Consider the following 16,826-nt stretch of genomic DNA (forward strand, 5'->3'; position numbering starts at 1 on the left):
CTGCAAGGGCAGTCAATGCTCTTAACCAATGAGCCTTCTCTCCAGCCTCATACAGTAAACTATTTCTTTGTTTTTGTTGTTGGTGGTTTTTTTTGAGGCAGGGTCTCCCCATAGCCCCAGGTGACCTGGAATTCGAGACCAGGCTGGACTTGAACTCACAGAGATCTGCCTACCTTTGCCTAGTAAACTATTTTTTAAAAAAAGTATCATCCTAGGAATTATCTGAACTTTTATATTCTGCCAATTTTATATACTAATATTTTGTTGACGATTTATGCATCCATTTTCTTACAGGACAATTCCCTGTAGTTTACTTTTCTTAGTGCTCTGTCTGGCTTTTTATCAAAGTGAGTGTGGTTTCATGGAATGAATTAAAAACTGTTTCTGTTCAATTATTGTGAAGGATTGCTAATTCTTCTTACATATGTGAGTGACCAGTTGATAAGGCTGAGCAAGGCCAGGCTGCCAATTTTTGGCCAGTTAGACTCTTTAAGGGATTTATGGCTTTTCCTAATGAGGCTTGTGGCTCTTCTGCAATTCACATAGTCCATCAATTTGGGTCCTTTTTAAAAATTCAGCATATCTAAGGCTATGCTAATTATGTTTATCTTTAAAATAACCAAAATTTGGTATCATCAGTGTCCTTTTTTTTCAAATACCTATTTGATGGATGTTTCCCTTAATCTCTCTTTCTAAACTTCATTTTTCCATTCATTAATAATTTTGGTTTTCTATTGGCAGGTTTTAGGTTTTTGTTTGGTTGGCTTTTTTGCGGGCGGGGGGGGGGGAGGGGCTCCCTGTAGCCCCATCTGGATTGGAACTCGCTATGTAGACTAGGCTGTCCTGGATCTAACAGAAATCCCCCTCCTCTGCTATGGAGTGCTAGGATTTAGACTTGTGCCACCACCCTGGCTACTTGTTTGTTTTTTTAAAGATGGAAGTCTCATGCAGCCAAGATTGGCCTTAAACTCCTCATTTTCCTGTCTATACCGCCTAAGAAGTGGGTTCACAGGCTTGATCCTTCACTCAGGGTTTGGTGTTATTTTTCTGGCTGCAACTGTGCAGCTTGAGAGATAGATGTGAACGATCCCCAGAGTGTTTTCCTGAAACTCCTGATCCCTGGACAGCAGGTCCTATTAGAATCAGACCTGGCTTGGGCTGGGCGCGCTTCTAAACGTGAGGCAAAAGCATCATTTCTTTGGACTTTGTGAAATGGGGGTGCACACTGGGCACTCTGTGTCCTGCAGGAAGAACTGGAGGTGCCTGCAGAGCGGAAAAAGGTTGGAGCTCTGAGTGGACAGAAACGAGATCTGTTAGAAGGCCAAACTTCTGGCTCCTTGCCGCCGTCTGAGCTGGAGGCAGACGCCAGGCTAGGAGTGGATATTGTAACCCAATCATTTCGGCTCCATTCATGTCAAAGGGCACTCCTCCTGTCACTCAGGCCGCACTAGCCAATCAGGGCCTCCGAGAGGGCTGTCCAATGAGAAGTGGCGACTAGCCGAGGGCGGAGGAAGGGGCGGGATTTCCCGCTCCGTAGCTGCCGTTCTGTGGGATCCGGGCGGGTGTTGTCAGCGCGGCCGCCTGGATCCGGGAGGAGCGGGCGGGCCCTGAAACCGGCCATGGTGAGTGTGGGGCGGCTTCCCCAGACGGGAGCAGCGGCCGCCGGAGCGGGTGGTGGTGCGTCCTCCCGGAGAGTTTGGGGAGGGCGGAGGCTTGGCAGGCGGCTGTCCCGTTCGGTCTTCGGTGCCCCGCACCCCCATCCCCAGCGGCCTGTGCGCAGCTCCGCCCCGCGTGCCGCGCATCGGGAGCTTCCGTGTCGGTTACGTCTGTGTTCGGCGTGCGCCCCCAGGTCCTGCTTGGGAAAGGACTGGAATAGGGATGTGCTTCGGTAGCGTGGATCCCTAACAGGCTCTGCCGTGGCGTAGACCCCGACACCTGTCACCCGCCTTCCCGGAGGTCGGCTCCTCTGGGACGTTCCCCGTGCTCTGCACTTCGCGTTTCACAGTTAGGTCAGGATGCACTTGGAGTCAGTTCTGTGGAAGTTGTACGCTCTGTAATGGCTTTTCTCAGCGTGGGTCCCATGAAGTCTAGTAGCTTTTGTGAGAAGACCACGGTTTATACACGGAGTTTCTTCTGTTCTATGTAAAAAAATAAGTTGCTTACAGTTTTGTGGTTTTATTTTTGGTTTTCCTGTTCCGGTGATATGTATTTGTTCCCAAATAGTACTCATTGAAATTTTTTTTTAGAAAGTTTGAGTCATATAATGTCACTATGTATGCCATTTCTTGTGCAGTACTGTAGTCAGTATTCTGGTTTTCCCCTTTCTGTGTTATCTTTACAATCGGCTCTATTATTGGTTATGTTTTTGGATTCTCATTGGGATTATGTTGACTCCCCACTTAGCTTCAGCTGTCAACAAGGCTTAGAGTCATGTGAGGGAGGCTGAATCCAGGGATTTCCTGTATCTGATTGGATTAAGGGTGCTATGTGAGGAATTGTCTTGAATATTGATTGATGTGGGAGGGACCAGCCCACTGTGGGTGGTACCATCCATAGGCAGGTGGACCTGGGCTGTATAAGGAAGTGAGCTAAGTGAGCCAGTGAGCTGCCAATAAGCAGCATTCCCCCAACACAGTAATTCAAAAGCATAGAAAGCCATATGGTCAGGACATCATAGCAACACCCCAGTCTCAGTACCTATTTCTTCTGGTTGCTTTTCTGTTGTTATGATAAAATATTGACCAACAGCAACTTCAGGGAAGAAAGGGTTTATTTGGTCTTATGGTTCCAGAGGGATGGAGTCCATTGTGTTGGATGTGGTGCTTTGAGTCAGAAATGTCTCCCATAGGCTCAAGTATTGAACATGTGGTTCCCATCTGGTAGCACAGCTTGGGGAGGTCATGGAACCTTTAGGCAGTGCAGCCCTGTTGGAGGAAGCATGTCACTGGGGGTGGGCTTTGGATGTTTGCAGCGTTGCCCCACTTCCAGTTTGATCTCAGCTTTGTGTTTGTAGTTGTAGGTGTGATCAGTGAGCTTCCTGCTCTGGCCACCTGCTACCATTTCTCACTATTTTGGACTTCCTGTCTGCAACCATAAACCAGGATGATTTCTTTTTTTGTGTAATTCTCTTTTGGTCATGGCGTTCTATCACAGCAACAAACAGTGGCCAATACAGAAGTTGGTACCAGGACAATAGGAATGGTACCAACCGTGTTCTTAAAAACCAGACCATGTTGTTTTTGGGTCCCCTGGAATTGGAGTTACATATGGTTGTTAGCTGCCATGTCGGTGCTGGGAACTGAACCTGGGTCCTCCACAAGAGCAGCCAGTGCTTTTAACCACTGAGCCATCTCTCCAATCCCTCTCCCAATAGCTTTCATTCCCTCGTGCCAGCAAAGCTTAAACTTATGAGCAGAAGTTTGCATGGATAGTTAGCGTCATGACTTCTGATGTCAATTCTCTTTCTACTCTTGGTGATAGAACCTTGTTATGACCAGTGTATCAGTTCCCTTTTTGTTGCTGTGATAAAATACCATGGTCAAAAGCAACATAAGGAAGAGTTTATTTTGATAGGGTTCCAGAGGGCTAGATGTCCATAATGGTGAGGAAGGTGTGGCAGGAGCAGGAAGCTGAGAGATCACATTTTGTACAGCAGTAATGAGAAAGAGAGCGAGAGCAAGAGCGAGAGAGAGAGCGAGAGAGAGCGAGAGAGAGAGAGAGAGAGAGAGAGAGAGAGAGAGAGAGAACTGGAAATGGGCAAGGAGTAAACTCTCAAGCTTTGCCGCAGTGATTTACTTCATCCAGCAAGGCTCTGTGTCCTAAAAGTTCCTTGGTTTCCCCAAGCATCACTGTCAACTGGGGACCAAGTCTTCAAATACATCAAGTTATTCAGACCATCACAACACGTAGTGGAAATGTTCTCTGATAAGAAATTGGGAGGCCGGGCACTCAGGAGGCAGAGGCAGGTGGATCTCTGTGAGTTCAAGGCCAGCCTGGTCTACATAGTGAGTTCCAGGCCAGCTGGGGCTACAGGGAAACCCTGTCTCAAAAAAGAAAAGGAAAAAAATTGAGGTGGTCGAGCAGCATGTTCAAGTCCTGTCCCAATATTGAGTGAAGGGATCCTATTCAGCTGTGTCCTATTGAAGTTGCTCCAGACTGCTGTGTCATGTAATAAATGTTTGTAGATATAGAATTATGTGTCCGTTGAGTTTGGATTCTACATGCTGTCAGTTTCACTTACATATATCATTCTCTGTGGGATGTTTAGGACCCAGTGACCTTTGAGGATGTGGCTGTGAACTTCACTCAGGAAGAGTGGGCTTTGCTGGATTCTTCTCAGAAGCATCTGTACAGAGATGTAATGCTGGAAACCTACAGGAACATCGCTTGTATAGGTAAGAATGCCATCATTCCTTCACTTAGTCATTGGAGCATGAGTGTTACTGATGCCTTTCTCTGTTTTCACACATTGGAAACAAAGCGAATTCCTATAATGTAGTATTGAAGCTAGAAAATACATTTTATATAAATTTTAGTAATTTATAATATTTTTCTGTACCTATATTTTAGGAAACAAATGGGAAGACCAAAACACTGACAACCAATCCAAGAATCCTTGGAGAAGTCTAAGGTAATTTGCCTGTTCAGGTGAAAGCCAATGTCCCATTAGGTAATCTAGTGTGATATAAAAATTGAAGAACAAACACAGGATGTAAATAAGCACAAATTAAAGTTTACTCATCATTGAAAATTTTGATAATTTATATATTACTCAGTGCAAGAAAGTGATTCAATGTCTGGATACATTTCACTTGGAGACTCTTGTGTTTCGGAATACTGTATATAAATATTGCTCCTTTCAAAATCACTCTGTAGGAGCCATGCCACAGAATCACCAGTCCATTTAGTTTTAACCCAATCAGATACACCAGAAGGTGTACAATAGAGAAACTATACATTATTTTGGAATAACGTACATCCAAATCCAATTAAAAAGGAGTCCTGAAAACAGCTGTTCCAGTTTGGTTTCTCTGTTGCTTTGATAAACACCATGACTCAATGCACCTTGGGCAGGAAAGGAGTTATTTCAGGTTACAAGTTGCAGTCCATCCTTGAGGAGAGCCAGGGCATGAACTTGGCGGTGAGGACTGAAGCAGAGGCGGTGGAGGAGTGCTGCTTGCTGGCTTGTTTAGCTACTTTTCTTGTATAATCAGGAAGCACCTGCCCAGCGGTAGCACCGCCCACAGGTGGCAGAGTCCTCCTATGTCAATTAGCAATCAAGAAAATGCCCCACAGGTTAGTCTAAAAGTCAGTTTCTGAACTGAGCTTCCCTCCTCCCAGACAACTCAAGTTTATGTCAAGTTGACAAAAGCTAACCAGCACAGCAATGAATGTGCTTGTCATTGTTTCATAGAAGGTGAGTGGTGGACAGACTGCATGAATGCACAGAAGGTGGTCAATGTGAAGAAATGATCACCTAGAAGCCACATCTTAATATGAGGACAAAAATACCTACAGGGAACTGGGTGCTGTTTTCCAGGTCTTTAATCCCAGCACTCAGGAGGCAGAGGCAGGCAGATCTTTGTGAGTGCAAGGCCAGCCTGGTCTATATAGTAAGTTCCAGGCCATCCAGGGTTATACAGTGAGACTCTTACTTGGTACTGAAGTAAAATCATACTGGCACAAGAAAGATGGAAAGATGCAGTCTAAATGTAAACGGTGTTGAAAGACCATAAAAATCCATCACAAATATGCACAGATAGGTGGAAATCTACAATGTGTATAGACATTGTAATTATGAGACATGTCTAAAATTTTTATCTTTTCCCAGTTCTTTTCAAATACATCAAAAAACTAACTGTGGAGAAAAATGCTATGAACACAAGGAATGTGGAAAACCCTCTGTTTTTCCTTCTTCATTTTGTATACACGAAAGGACTCACAGTATAGACATCTGTCATGAACATAAAGAATTTGGCAAAGCGTGGACTTCTTCCCATTTTCTTGAAAATCATGAAAGAATTCATACAAGAGAAAAGTCCTATAAATGTAAACAATGTGATAAAGCCTTCATTTTTCTTTCTTTACTTCAAAAGCATGAAAGAACTCATACTGGTGAAAAGCCCTATGAATGTAAAGAATGTGGGAAAGCCTTCAGACATCTCAGTGATCGTCAAGTACATGAAAGAATCCATAGTGGGGAAAAACTGTATGAATGTAGACTCTGTGTTAAGTCTTTCATTTCTCCCTATTTACTTAAAGTACATGAAGCATCTCATATTGGAGGGAAACCTTATAAATGTAACATATGCACTAAAGACTTCATTTATCCCTCTTCGCTTAGAATGCATGAAATATCTCATACTGGGGAAAAACCCTATTCCTGTAAACAGTGTGGTGAGACCTTCAGAAGTCGCCATTCCTTTAAAGGACATAAAATAACTCATACTGGGGAAAAGCTTTATGAATGTAAACAGTGTGGAAAGTCTTTTCTTTATCCCTCTTTACTTAAAACACATGAAATTTCTCATACTGGGGAAAAACCATATGCCTGTAAACAATGTGGTGAGGCCTTCAGAAGTCGCCATACCTTACAAAGACATAAAATATCTCATTCTGGATCAAAGCCTTCTGAATGTAAATGGTGTGGTAAGTCTTTCCTTTATCCCTTTTTACTTAAAAAGCATGAAAAATTTCATACTGTGGAAAAACTCTATGCTTGTAAACAATGTGGGAAAGCCTTCAGAAGTCACCATTCTCTTAAAGGACATAAAATAACTCATAGTGGGGAAAAGCCTCATGAATGTAAACAATGTGGTAAATCTTTCATTTATCCCTCTGTACTCAAAAGGCATGAAAGAACCCATACTGGGGAAAAACCCTATGCCTGTGAACAATGTGGTGAAGCCTTCAGAAATCACCATTCCCTTCAAAAACATAAAGTAACTCATAGTGGGCAAAAACCTTATGAATGTAAACAGTGTGGTAAGTATTTCATTTATCCCTCTTTACTTAAAATGCATGAAACTTCTCATACTGGGGAAAAGCCGTATGCCTGTAAACAGTGTGGTGAGGCCTTCAGATATCACCATTCCCTTCAAAGACATAAAATAACTCATACTGGGGAAAAGCCTCATGAATGTAAACACTGTGGTAAGTCTTTCATTTATCTATCTGTACTTAAAAAGCATGAAAGATCTCATACTGGCGAAAAAGCCCATGCTTGTAATTAATACGGTAAAGCCTTTTCTGAGCGTAAAAGAACTCAGATTGGTCATAAAACCTTATTCTAAATAATGCAGTAAGTCCATTAGATGTCACAGATGCCTTCAAGTGCCTGAAAACTGTAGATAAACGCCATAAATGGCAACAATGGTAAATCTTTTGCGTATTACAGTTTTAATTGCACAGATGAATTCATATATGAGAAATACGGTGAATATAATAATGTGGTAAATTCCCTCATTGTATGAAATAATTCTTACTGGATCCAAACTCTTTATTTCCTAAGGCATCAAAAAATATGATGGACTGGGCATGGTGGCACATGACTTAATCCCAGCACATGGGATGCAGAGGCAGGCAGATCTCTGTGTGTTCGAGGCCAGCCTGGTCTACATAGTGAGTTCCAGGCCAGCCAGGACTACAGGGACTCTCTCTCTCTCTCTCTCTCTCTCTCTCTCTCTCTCTCTCTCTCACACACACACACACATACACACACCCTAAAAAAGGTGGGATGGGGCTGGGGCTGGAGAGGTGGCTTAGGGGTTGGGAGCACTTGCTGTTCTTCCCGAGGATCCATGTTCAATTTCCAGCACCCACATGGCAGTTCCATCTTCTGGCCTTCATGGGCACTACACACATACCAGTATACATACATACAGGAAATGTGATGGGAGCAGAAAAACCCTGTGCATGTAAATAATGTGAAAACTTTCAGATTTTCCCATTTCCTTCAAAAATCTGGAAAAGTTAATGAGACAATTTTTTTGTGAATATTAAAAATTATGAAGCCTTTTTCTGTTGTTTTTTGGAGTCATTGAAGAGCTCACTAGAGAAAAACCCTATGGATGAAAAATCATGCTAACACCTTCAGTGCCATTTGATGTAGAGGAAAATAAAACTTCATTTTGTAGGAAAACTCTTTGAACAAAATGTGCATGTACTTTCTGTTACATCCACCCAGTATTGCATGATGATTCATAATGGTCATAGTCCTAAGAATGCACAGTGGATTGAAACTAAGTATAATAAATGCAAGCGAAAAATCTTACTGAAATGAAAACCTACAAATTCAGGCATGTTGATGCAAATTAATGGATAATGCTCAAATTTTCATGTGAATGAAATTTTATGTAAGCTATGAATGTATTTTAATAACTAGTCCTTGGCTTTTAAAAAAGGTCCCTAATGGGCGTTGTCATCATGCAGGCCTGTAATCATTGCTACTCTAGTGGTTGAGGTAGGAGTATTGAAAGTTCCAGGCCTCCTTGAGCAACTTAGTGTAGCCATGTCTCAGTGTAACAGTACAATAGTGCTGGAAGTGTAGCCTGGTTTTAGATATTGGTCAGTATGCAAGATGTCTAAGGTTCAGTACCACATAACCACCACCATCAGAAAAGCAAAGATTCCTTTCTGTGATGTTGATTGTTGGTAAGGGCAGGGGAAGCATTATTGTGATTGGAGAACTGATTGTGTTGTGTGGACAGTCTAATGCAGATATTTGTCTGGCTTATAAACCAGTTGTGTTTTATCTTATTCAGCATATATTGCCTACAGTGATGTTCAAGTGTTTGGTTGTTACCAACCTAGGGGAGTCATCAGTGGAGGTTTTCATCTCTTTAGAAAGTAATCTTTTTTAGAAAGATATCAATTAAATATACAGAAATAAAAATATCAAAAGATTTTGGGGCTGGAGAGATGGCTTAGCAGTTAAGAACACTGGTGGTTCTTGCAGAAGACCTGGGTTTGAAGCCCAGCACCCACATGGCAGCTAACTCCAGTCCCTGGGGATCCGACAGCCTCTTCTGACCTCCATGGGCATTGCACCACACAGGTGCACCTAATCTACATGCAGGCAATACACGCATACACATAAAATTAAAAAAATCAAAAGATTTCTAGAATCTATAAGTTTATAAATTTCTATAAGTTTTCTATTCCTCTGAAAGGAACCCTTGAAATGAGAATTCTCTAAGTATACCCACATTATTAACATGGAGGATACTTGCAGTTGCACATGGCTAGGCAATATCATAGGGTATGTGGAGATCATAAAGTGTACTCATAGTATAGTCTAGTACACATTTAGCATGTGGTGTATTTACTGAGTAGTAATTGCAGTAGCAATCCTGATAAGCCTTTGCATATCAAAGATACAAAAGGATTGGCACAAATATAGGTAAGAGTGTTGTGAAGAGAAGACTTAACACCTGTGAGGGGCACTTTCCATGAGCCAACTTTCAGAGCTATGTGTTTCTCAGCAAATGTGAAGATGCAGGGCATAACTACTCTACTGTACTCTATAAATAGTATAAACTTACACTAAATTATGAAATAGCTGGCTTATTACTTTTTTGCCTTTGTTGTTTGTTTGTTTTCAGACAGGGTCTCCCTGTAGCCCCAGCTGGCCTGGAACTTGCTATGTAGACCAGACTGGCCTTGAATTCACCTGCCTCTGGCTACAGAGTTCTGGTATTAAAGGCTTGCTCCACCACGCCTGACTGATTATTAACTTTATAAATGTTAACAGTTTTAATCGTTTCGCTCTTTTAATCTGACATGGTGTAGTTTAGTGTTTTAAGGAGCAGCTGGCTGGGCAGCGGTAGGAGAACAACCTGTCATCCTTTGGACATTTGCAGTAGTATTTAGCTCAATTACAAATTCATTGTACAACTGAATAAAAAAATTAATTTCTTTAACTTTTTTATTTTACATCATTAAGTTACTGGGGAAGCCATGGATAACATTTCTAAAAGTGAAACGGGCTTCAGGAACATGGCACTGACAGTGCTTGCAGGACCAGTTCCAGTGATTTCAGGTGATGTTTAGCACCATTCCTTTTTGTTTTAGTCTTCAGAAAATAATCACAATGTTAGCTTACAGTACTTGAATAGTAATTATTGTAGATCCATGCATCAGTGTTCTTCTAGAATGAAGAGGGGTGGTTCTACAACTGAATACCCTGAAATTGATTCCTGTCACTTGAGTACCTACTGTCAAACCTGTATCGACATTTATTACCCCCAGTAGGAAGACTTTAGGAAACCTCATCACCTTCATTATATTAAGGAACATAACAGCACTGAGAGGGCACAGCATGAGCACTTTGATATCACTTGTATCTCCTCTGTTCATCCCAGGTCTTTACAATCAACATAAGCTGTTACTTCCTGTCCAAATGCTTGAAGTGAATGTCTAGGATAGCACAGGGTTCCTTGTTAGATTGTACCCTCAGTCCCACTCTTCCATTTATAGCAAAATGAAACAAAAAAAAAGACAAACCCAAAACCCCCTCACATATTTTTCTCTTTTTACATTGATTTGTTGTGATCCTCATACAATATAATTGAATGGTATTTAGATCCCCTCCCCTGTCCCCTCCTCTTATTGCCCCCTCTCCCACAATTTAATGTGCATACACACACACACACACACACACACACACACACACACAATAAGGTCTATAGAATCTAATTTGTGCCTCTAAATGTCCTTCGGTGTGGGTCCATCCACTGAAGCCTGGTTAACCTACCAAGAGTCCTATTCCTATAAGAGACTGTCTCTGCCCCTCCCAGTATCCACCTGTGTTACAATTTCCTTAGTTGGGGTTGGAGTTTCTTACCCACCTCATGTCTGTGCTGGGATTTTGTCTGGTTTGAGCTTGCATGGGACTTGTGCATGCTGTCACTGTTGCTGTGAGTTCATATGAGTAACTGACTAGCTATTGGAAAAACTCCATTTCCTTGTGGTCATTTGCCACCTCTGACTCTTACAGTCATTCTGCCTCCTCTTCTGAAATGATCCTTGAGCCTTGGAAGTGTCCTTTCCAGGGGTATGCTGCTCTACAGCCTCTTGTTCTCTGCATATTGACCAATTGTGGATTTCTGTGTCAGTCTGTTGCCTAAGAAAATTTATCTGGTCAGAGTTGAGAGATGGATTAATCTGTGGATATAACACTAAGTCATTAAGAGTAACTCTAATATGATAACTAGTAGAAAACTAGTATTAGTTTCTCCTCTATGTCCTGTGACCTGTTTAGCGGTGGCTAAGCCTGATATCAGTGTCAGGTATGGACTCCATCGTAGGAAGGGTGGTTAGTTACTTGCATGATATTTGTGCCACTGTTACACCGGTAGCATATCTTACTAGGCCAGTTATTGTAATTCACAGGATTCACAGCTGGGTAAGGATGATGACTATTTTTTCCTTCTGGAATTTTGCACAGCATGTTCCCGCTCTGTGAATGCTAGCCAGTAGAAAAGAGGCTCTGAGGTCAGCACCAGCTTGATTTCTCCATGTTTATTCTACAGCTCATGTGTATAGTATCTTCAGCAATAGATTCTTACTATTCAATCTGGTAGGTAACTATGAGCAGGAGCAATGGCCAGTAGGGTTTATGGCACCCCTGGTCAACGGCTTCTAGAGAGGGAGTCCATTCCTGGCGCTGAGGTTTGTTTGTTCATTTTTCCATTAGCCTATGATGTCTAGAAAGGACAATGTTCCTCTTATTGGATAACTCCTTTTAGTCCCTTTTTATGATGTGTTGTATATACTTTAAGAAGCCTCTATAGTTGTAGGTTTCCATATGGCTTTTTCTAAAGGCCTTCAGTGTTACTTATGCCTCCCTATACTCCTCTGCCCTGCCCTCCCATTCTACACCCCATTTAACCCTTTCTAATCTAATGTTCCCCTTTACCCCTGGCCCTTTGTTTGGGGAGAGCATTCCTTTGGAAATTATTCCCATGCTTTGCTTGTTTGCTGCAGGTAATAAATTTTTATCCACTCATTTTATGTCTTGGTTGTGTTTATTTTGTCTTTTCACTCACCAACATGTGAGCCCATTGTGTTCATTTACAAGAACAGGAGACACAGCTCCATGTTGCTGCCTGTAGCTGCCTCAGGAACTCATTCAGAGACTATCACTCAGGTGAAGCCCAGTTTCTTGACTTTACTGCACAAAAGGACTTCAGGATGAGTCAGTATTATGTAGAACTGGAATTTGTTAAGAAGTTTTCATACAGATTTAAACATGGACACTAGGGGAGAAAAGGGTAGTCCTTGGGGTTAGAACAGTATACACTGAAGACTTGGGTGTCCACCTCTTAAAATAGGCTCTGATTTTATGTGTATATTATTTTTATTTTATTTTGTGTGTATAAGTGTTATGCCTGCATGTGTGTAAGTGCACCTGCATCCTGCAGTGCCGGTGGAGGACAGAAGAGGACATTGAATCCCCTGGAACTGGAGTTATGGATGGTTCTTAACCACCATGTGGGTGCTAGGAATCGAACCTGGGTCTTCTGCAAGAACAACCAGTGCTCTTAACTTCTGAGCCATCTCTCCATCTCCCGATTTTATATTTTCTATATAAAATTGCAACTATTATGATCAAGGATATAATTTCTCAAAACTTATGTTCTGGACACTCATGATTTTGCTTCAGAACTGTGCCTAGGATTGTTCAGATTGGATCTCAATTAAAGGCACTGCTGATAAGAGTGCCCTTTCAGTCAGCAGCTACCCAGCACACACACACTAGTATGATATCACTAGATTTGCAAACATCTCTCTTCTAAGGAGTAATATTGGTAATAACCTTAGAGTAATAAAGTAGTTGTATAGATGCCTGCATACCATCTACTCTTTGCCTGCTTAGAAAAAAATCATATACCATAATCTTTGTTTTTCAATCATTGAGCAAAATAAAGATGTTTGTGTTGCCCCCCGCTCTTCCCTGACAGGGTACACACATGCTCTGCACTGCCTGAGTCTCTATGGATTGTGAAATGGAAGGCCAGATAGCCCATAATCCCATCTCCTTAACTCTAGGTGTGGATAGGTTCAGACTGCTCTGAGGTAACCATGGCTACCTTTGTCTGAAGACTCCAAGTGGGGAGGCCCTTTTGGCCACACAGAGATGTGAAAAGAATTTAAAATCTGGTGATCTCTGCCTGCTGTGGATAGACAATGGCTTTCCTTTATTTTGCAGCCATCTTCATCTTTCTTGAACTAGTCTTCTTTCTGTTTCTGCTTTAAAGATTTTAAGTTATCAGATAGTTAAATTTGTTGGTCAGAGTACAGAAATGGCTGGAGGACATATTTTGCTAGCGTTTCAGATATACCTCTCTGGTTTTTCAATGGAATATAGTTATTTTGTTTAAGAAGGAGGAAGAGGACGAGGACCAAAAAAAAAAGAAGTAAGAAGTGTGTTTTCTGGGACTGGTGGGATAACTTAGTAAAGTAAGCATGAGGATGTGGGTTACATCACCAGATTACAAGGAAAAAAAAAAATCAGTTTAAGGATACCTGATTGTAATTCAGCACCGAGGAGGCGGAGTCAGGAGGGGCCCTGGGGCTGGCTGGCCAGGCAGCCTAGCCTACTTGGCAAATTTCAGGCCACTGAGAAGAAAACCTGTCTCAAAATTTGGCAAATTTCAGGCCACTGAGAAGAAAACCTGTCTCAAAATTACTGGGTGCTAGCCAAACATGGTGGGTCATGCCTTTAATCCCAGCGTTCAGGAGGAGGCAGAGGCAGGCAGATCTGAGATTGAGGTCAGCCTGGTTAAATTTCAGGTCAGCTGGGGCTACTGGGATACCCTGTCTCAAAAAAAAAAAAAAAAATTCTGGGTGCCCTATAAAATTGGATGAAGGAATGAGGCTGGATTACAGCCTGGTCTCCCCTGAACCACACACACACACACCCCAGCCCAGTCCCCACACTTACCCATCACACACACACACACACATCCCCCAGCCCAGTCCCCACACCCATCACACACACACACCCCAGCCCAGTCCCCACACTTACCCATCCCTCCCTCAGCTCTCCTTGCTCTTTTGCTCCCAGCCTTCAAGGCTTTAAGCAGAGGCAGGAAGATCACTGCAGATTGCTACTAAAGGGAGACCTCTATTAACCCTCCAAACCAGAAAGCAATCTTTGCTTTGTAAACAAGCCCATCTGGGACCCCCATAAGTCCCAACCACAAGGTTCTGCAAGCAAGACCTCCCAAGACCCTCGTCTGTCAGGAAAGAACTCAGGCCTTGGGATTCTCAACCGCCATCCCCCATAGCTCTGTTCTTAACACAAAAGTACTTAGGTTCCCCGGCTGTTTGGGCCTTGTGGTTGCTGTAGACTCTCCACTCGTCAGTGGTCATGCCTCATGGACTGTTTAAGCCCAGTATGGGTCCTATGAAATTGGTTGCTTGTCTTTCCTACCTGTTGTTAGAAAATGTTAGATCTGGATTGACCAGAGTGCTGTGAAAATGAACGATGAGACGGGTCTCAGGTCAGACTGTTCTCGGGGCACTGAAGCTCAGTTGGAGCTCTGAAGTAAGAAAGTCTGGGTATTTTTCTGTGCTCCTGTTTGTTTGTTTGTTTGTTTGTTTGTTTGTTTTTACAGTTTGAGGGTTTGGGACATTAGTGCTGGTGGTAAGGTTTGGCACAATGATTGTTGGCATCTCTTTTCCCAGACAGCACAGTTGCTGGGTAGGGGCTTGGGGTTTTTATACAGTTTCTGAGCCAGGAATGGGGCTGGTGTGGGGGGTGTGCTCAACTTAGCTGGGACTTTCCAAGCTGAGACATTTATCCTTCACCTAGGACTCAACTTCTACTTCTAACTTCTATGTCTCTTTTACTGAGAAGAGAGTTAAAACTCCTAATCTCCTAATTTCTTTCTTTCTTTCTTTCTTTCTTTCTTTTCTTTCTTTCTTTTTTTTTTTTTTTGCCTTTTTGAGACAGGGTCTTTCTAGCCCCAGCTGTCCTGTAACTCACTATGGAGACCAGGCTGGCCTTGAACTCAAAGAGATCCACCTGCCTCTCGAGTGCTGGGATTAACAGTTTACACCACCATGCCCAGCTCAAAACTCCTAATTTCTTAACGCAGGCCAGCCAGGGTAAGTAGTGAGATGCTGCCTCACTGCCTCACAAAAAATTTAAAAAACAGGTTATGTTTGTTCACAGACACAGAATCATGGGAATAGCAATTGCTAAAATGTCTGGACAGCTGTGGAGCTCAGGCAGCCTGTCAGGTCATAGGTTACAAAAGCCGACACATGAATAAAGATGAGCTTTTTGCCCTTGATAAGTGTGGAGACTGTCAGGTTAAATAAGGTATGATTTCAGAATCAGGAGGAGGGTGAGGAGGGCCACAGCATGTGAGGAGTCTGTCCTCTGGAAACTCGGAGGAAAGAGTTTTATGGCAGAAGTCTAAAAACATTAATTGTAGTTATTCGTAGATTTTGCTCATGAAGGGAACAAGACAGGTAATAAAAGGGAAAGGCAGTGTTCTAAGAAGCAAGCTGAGCAGGAGGAAAAGTCTAGAATTGTGAACAGTCAAGACTCTCAAGAAAGTCAGTTCCACAGGACACAGATTGGTGAGTCTGAGCTATGTTAGGAAAAGAAGGTGAAGATTATGACCAGTTCTGAATTGTTGAGACCTTGCATTTTATTTGGGGGCTTTTCAGCAACATGAAGGTTAAGCTGGTGAGCAATGTGACCCTGAGCTGTGCTTAGAGAAGATAATCCTGGATACAAAATGTAGGGTGGTGGCTCTGAGTTAGCAAGACATTAGTAATAAGGGGCAGAAGAGATGGTTTAGTGGGTAGAGCACATGCTGCTCTTCCAGAGGACCTAAGTTCTCTTCCCAGCACCCATATTGGTTGACTCACAACTGTCTTTTTAATTCCAGTTTCAGGGGATCCAACCCCCTCTTATGGTCTGTGTGGATACCTTGCCCCCCAACACACATAGTGTGTAATTCCACAGGCATACACACATACACATTAATAAAAATAAATCTTTTCTTTTTAAAAATAATTTAATGAGAATTTCATACATGCATATACAGGGTTTTGATCAAATCCATGCCCAACCCCTCCCCTCCAACTCCTCCCATATCTCCCCATCACTTTTTTCTGATAACTTCAGGTACTCTTTCTTTTATTATTTTTTTATGGGGCTTTTGGCTACTCTAACATACCCCCCCCAAGAGGTAACCCTAAAATCTTTTAAGGCTTAGATACAAGCTCCCAAATACTTTTGACATGTTTGATCATTGGAACAGAGTATGTTGCTAAGAGGCCCAAGGACATTATGAGTTTTAGCCAAGAAACTGGCTACTTTTCTTTGGGGTCTTTTTACCCTAACAGCCTAGCCAATTCCTACCTCCTAGTCTTATCACACCATCCTCTGAAGAGGATACCCATCATGCAGGTAGGGAATAGGGACGTAGACGGCTCTGGCTTCTTCTGTGCTGAACAGGGATGCAGGGTGAGGCAATTGGAGTACCCCTTCAGTGGGTCAATCTAAAAGACTCCCAAATTGCATAACTCTTACCTGTAGGAGGAAAAGAAAATCCTTGACTGGTGAATAGGAGATGTGAAGGAGAAAGGCAAGAGTAATTAGCATTATAAGTTCTAGACACGGAACTAGAAAAAAGTCAGAACAGGGCAATTTTCAAATGTCCATATGAGAGTCCATTGGGATTTCTTGACAAGGGCTTCCAAAAGCATCCCTCTATTGGGTTCCTCCTCATTTCTCTTTTGTCTGCCAAGGCTGGACTCAAGAGTGATGGATTCAGGATTTGCTTTCAGGTATTTTGATAGCT

The 16,826-nt window shown here is 42.5% G+C and overlaps 1 protein-coding gene across 5 annotated transcripts in view; it reads left to right on the top strand.

Moving 5' to 3' along the window:
* Window positions 1–1,516: 1,516 nt before the first annotated feature.
* Window positions 1,517–16,826, top strand: part of LOC103733292 (zinc finger protein 709) — a 24,359-nt gene continuing 9,049 nt past the window's right edge. For 4 of the 5 annotated variants that reach the window (XR_003849397.1, XM_029563113.1, XM_017797893.2 and 1 more), the window contains exons 1-4: window positions 1,517–1,622; window positions 4,268–4,394; window positions 4,570–4,630; window positions 5,831–6,648. Coding sequence is in view for 4 of the 5 variants with exons in the window: in XM_029563113.1 (XP_029418973.1) it covers window positions 1,620–1,622; window positions 4,268–4,394; window positions 4,570–4,630; window positions 5,831–6,648 (1,009 nt within the window). In the remaining variant the exon portion in view is untranslated. Of the gene's footprint in view, window positions 1,623–4,267; window positions 4,395–4,569; window positions 4,631–5,830; window positions 6,649–6,850; window positions 7,090–16,826 lie in introns of those variants that run through there. The other variant, XM_008832099.3, reaches the window with a different exon arrangement.

This window comes from Nannospalax galili, unplaced genomic scaffold, assembly GCF_000622305.1.
Source record: "Nannospalax galili isolate Female #2095 unplaced genomic scaffold, S.galili_v1.0 scaffold1196, whole genome shotgun sequence".
Classification (NCBI taxonomy): domain Eukaryota; kingdom Metazoa; phylum Chordata; class Mammalia; order Rodentia; family Spalacidae; genus Nannospalax; species Nannospalax galili.